Raw genomic sequence first — 3,122 nt, forward strand, 5'->3', positions numbered from 1 at the left:
CTGCAAGCTGAGACCCTGCCCCCTCACCCCTTTTCCGGCACAGGTTTCTACTCCTGATTGGGCAGCACCTTCCCGTCCCAGAGCGAGGTTGACTGCCCCCTCTGCCCAGCTGGCGTCTCAGCTATAAAGGCCGGAACATGACGGCTGTAGCAACGTCCTGCTCCAGTCTCGGGTCCTGCAGCCTTCACCCCTCACTTTTCCCCTTCGCTCTCAGTCTCACATTCTCCCAACCCCATCATGCCGAGGGGCTTTCTGGTGAAACGAACCAAGAGGCTGGGAGGTTCTTACCGCGTGCGTCGGGTGGAAAGTGACTTTGAGCTGCTGGGGCCCCAAGAAGCGCCTCTTTTCCCTGGAGCAGCTTCCGCCAGCCCCCAACGAAGCGTGAAGGGTACGGAGCGGTTGGAATTCTCATTGGAAAAGGTAGAAAAGGAGGAGAAGGAGGCGGCTTCGCGACTGTCAGCTCCCGTGCGCACTTCGTCCTGCCTAGGGACCGGAGGAAGTAGCAGACCAGGCCGGCGAGAAAGCGCTGAGTGGGGGCTGGGCGGAGGCTCGACCCCCGGTCCCAGTCCCAGCCCAGCTAAGCCGGCGGGTGCGGAGGTGCGAGGTACATTCCTGGAGCGCTGCCTCAATTCTCCTGCCTCCGCTGAGTCCTTCCCGGGAGGCAGCACAGCCGCAGTTGCTCTCTCTTCCACAGTGGCACCTGCGTCTGCCCCCTCTTCGGTGGAGCAGCTTTTGATGCCACTTCTAGCACCTTTCCCAGAAGCTGCTCCAAAGCCGGACTCAGCTCCCCGCACTGTCACTCTTCAAGGACTGAAGCGGGGTACTGGGGGCGACCATCGTGACAAGGGATCTCCTGGACCAATGTCAATGTCAGTGTCTGGGACAGCAGTGCCAGGTGCCAAGAAGCCGAAGGCTATGAGGAAGTTAAGTTTCGCAGATGAAGTAACCACATCCCCAGTCCTGGGGTTGAAAATCAAGGAGGAGGTGCCTGGGACCCCATCCCGAGGCCTTGAAGGCAGCCGAACGCCACTGGGTGAATACATTTGTCAGTTGTGCAAGGAAGAGTACGCAGACCCTTTTGCACTGGCCCAGCACCGATGCTCCCGTATAGTGAGAGTTGAGTACCGCTGTCCCGATTGCGACAAGGTCTTCAGCTGCCCAGCCAATCTCGCCTCCCACCGCCGGTGGCACAAGCCACGTCCTGCCAATGCTGCCACCACTGTCCCTGGGGAGGGGAAGGCTCTCCCCTCTTTTTCCTCTTCCTCCTCATTGTCTCCTGATTGCAGCACCATCGCATCTTTCCTGCCCGAGGGTAAGGAGAACAGCAGAGAGAAAAGTACTGAAGGTCAGCACCCTCTTATTCAGGACAGCTCCCGGACTGATCAACATCAAGACAGTTCCAACTCTACAGCTAGCCACCTCCAGAACGTCAAGGTCACTCAGCACCCTGAGCCCCAGCTACCACAGGGCCCATATACTGAAAGGGAGTCGGGTCGTCGCGTCCCAAATACAGGAAAGGGCCCTGGAGATGGGGTATCTGAGGTTTTCTTGTGTCCATATTGCCACAAGAAGTTCCGCCGTCAAGCTTACTTGCGCAAGCACTTGGGTACTCATCAGGCGGGTTCAGCCCGAGCGCTGACCCCTGGCTACAGTACTGAGCAGAGCTTGCAGCTTGCTTTCCCATGTCCACTTTGCGGGGCTCACTTCTCCTCAGCCGACATTAGAGATAAGCACCGATTGTGGCACGCAGTGCGGGAAGAAATGCTATTGCCCGCTTTAGCGGGGGCACCTCCAGAGGAAACAAATGGAGGTAGAGGAGCTGACGGAGACACTCAACAGATCTTTCCGTGCAAGCACTGTCCGTCCACCTTCTTCAGTTCCTTGGGTCTAACCCGACATATCAACAAATGTCACCCTTCGGAAAGCCGGCAGGTGTTGCTGCTCCAGATGCCACTAAGACCCGGTTGCTGAGGACGTACAGAAACAAGACTGGGACAGGGACAGGAAGTAAGAAATGGACTTTGTGAGCGGCTGCGGGACCAACTGGTAAAAGTGCCCCCTCCCCCACTTTCTCTTTCCTTAACTCCTTTTCTTTCCTAAAAGCTTCCTGGAGCTCAACCACTGGAGACCCTAAACAATTCTGTGTGACTTGTTAATTCCTATGGAAAGGCTCGATGAAGACTTACCTGTGTCTAGATAGGACTTTTTTCTTTCCTTTTTCAAAGCCACTCAACGTGGTTATTACTGATTTTGCTTCCATTATCATAGCAGGTACCCATATAATTTCTCTCTAATTGGACTAATAATTTTTCATTGTACATTCTGTGAACAGAAAAATAGACGTGATTGATACCAAATTTGCAGAAAACAATAAAGAACCAAGGTTTCAAGCAAGATGTGGCTGTGGGCAAAAGTGAGCTTAAGTGAAATTCACAGGACTTTTGTTTCAGGCCTAGAGTTCCCTGTAATCCCCTTCCTCTTAAGTCCATCAAACTGATCCACCCCAAATTAAGTGGGGAAAGTGCTAACTGCAACAAAGATTGTTTTGACTTGAGGTACTCTTCCCATCCCCCTTCACTTTTGTGTAAGGTTAACTTGTTCAAGCTATTTAAAAATAAATTTAAAAAAACCAAACAAACACAAAACCCAACACATTAGACTGGTTTTCTGAAGTTAAAATTTCTACCCCTTTAGTAACATTTCACTCAGTTTATGTAACATTTTTGTTGGTAATTTCATTTCTTGCACTAAATACGAACCTACAATAAGATGTAATCCACCGTAAAACTGAAAGGCAATTCATTTAACATCTTTTTTTTTCATGACTTTTTTTCATGGCTTTTGAATTGCTTTTTGTAAACCATGATCAATGTACATTCTATACAGCCTTGTCCTTGCTTCTATTAGCCAGAGGTGTATGGTGCTCACCAAATAAATGTGCTTAGCTTGTATCTTCTGTGTTGTTTGATTGTCCTTACCTTTACACATAGCATTTAGAACCCATTGAAAGACAGTGAGCAAGAGAGAAGGGAGAAATAATTTTAAATAGGGGCTGCCATAATTTTCTTTTTAAATAATCTAAATTCTGGGAGAAAATGGATAGTATATACTCTGTAAACACT

General features: G+C 50.3%; 1 protein-coding gene across 1 annotated transcript; it reads left to right on the forward strand.

The window, feature by feature from the left end:
* Window positions 1-237: 237 nt before the first annotated feature.
* On the forward strand, window positions 238-2,024 carry INSM2 (INSM transcriptional repressor 2). Its single transcript, XM_020991094.1, has one exon. The coding sequence runs from the start codon at window positions 238-240 to the stop codon at window positions 1,969-1,971; it is 1,734 nt and encodes a 577-aa protein (XP_020846753.1). The 3' UTR covers window positions 1,972-2,024.
* Window positions 2,025-3,122: the final 1,098 nt, after the last annotated feature.

Source organism: Phascolarctos cinereus, unplaced genomic scaffold (genome assembly GCF_003287225.1).
Source record: "Phascolarctos cinereus isolate Bilbo 61053 unplaced genomic scaffold, phaCin_HiC Scaffold_2;HRSCAF=192, whole genome shotgun sequence".
Lineage (NCBI taxonomy): Eukaryota > Metazoa > Chordata > Mammalia > Diprotodontia > Phascolarctidae > Phascolarctos > Phascolarctos cinereus.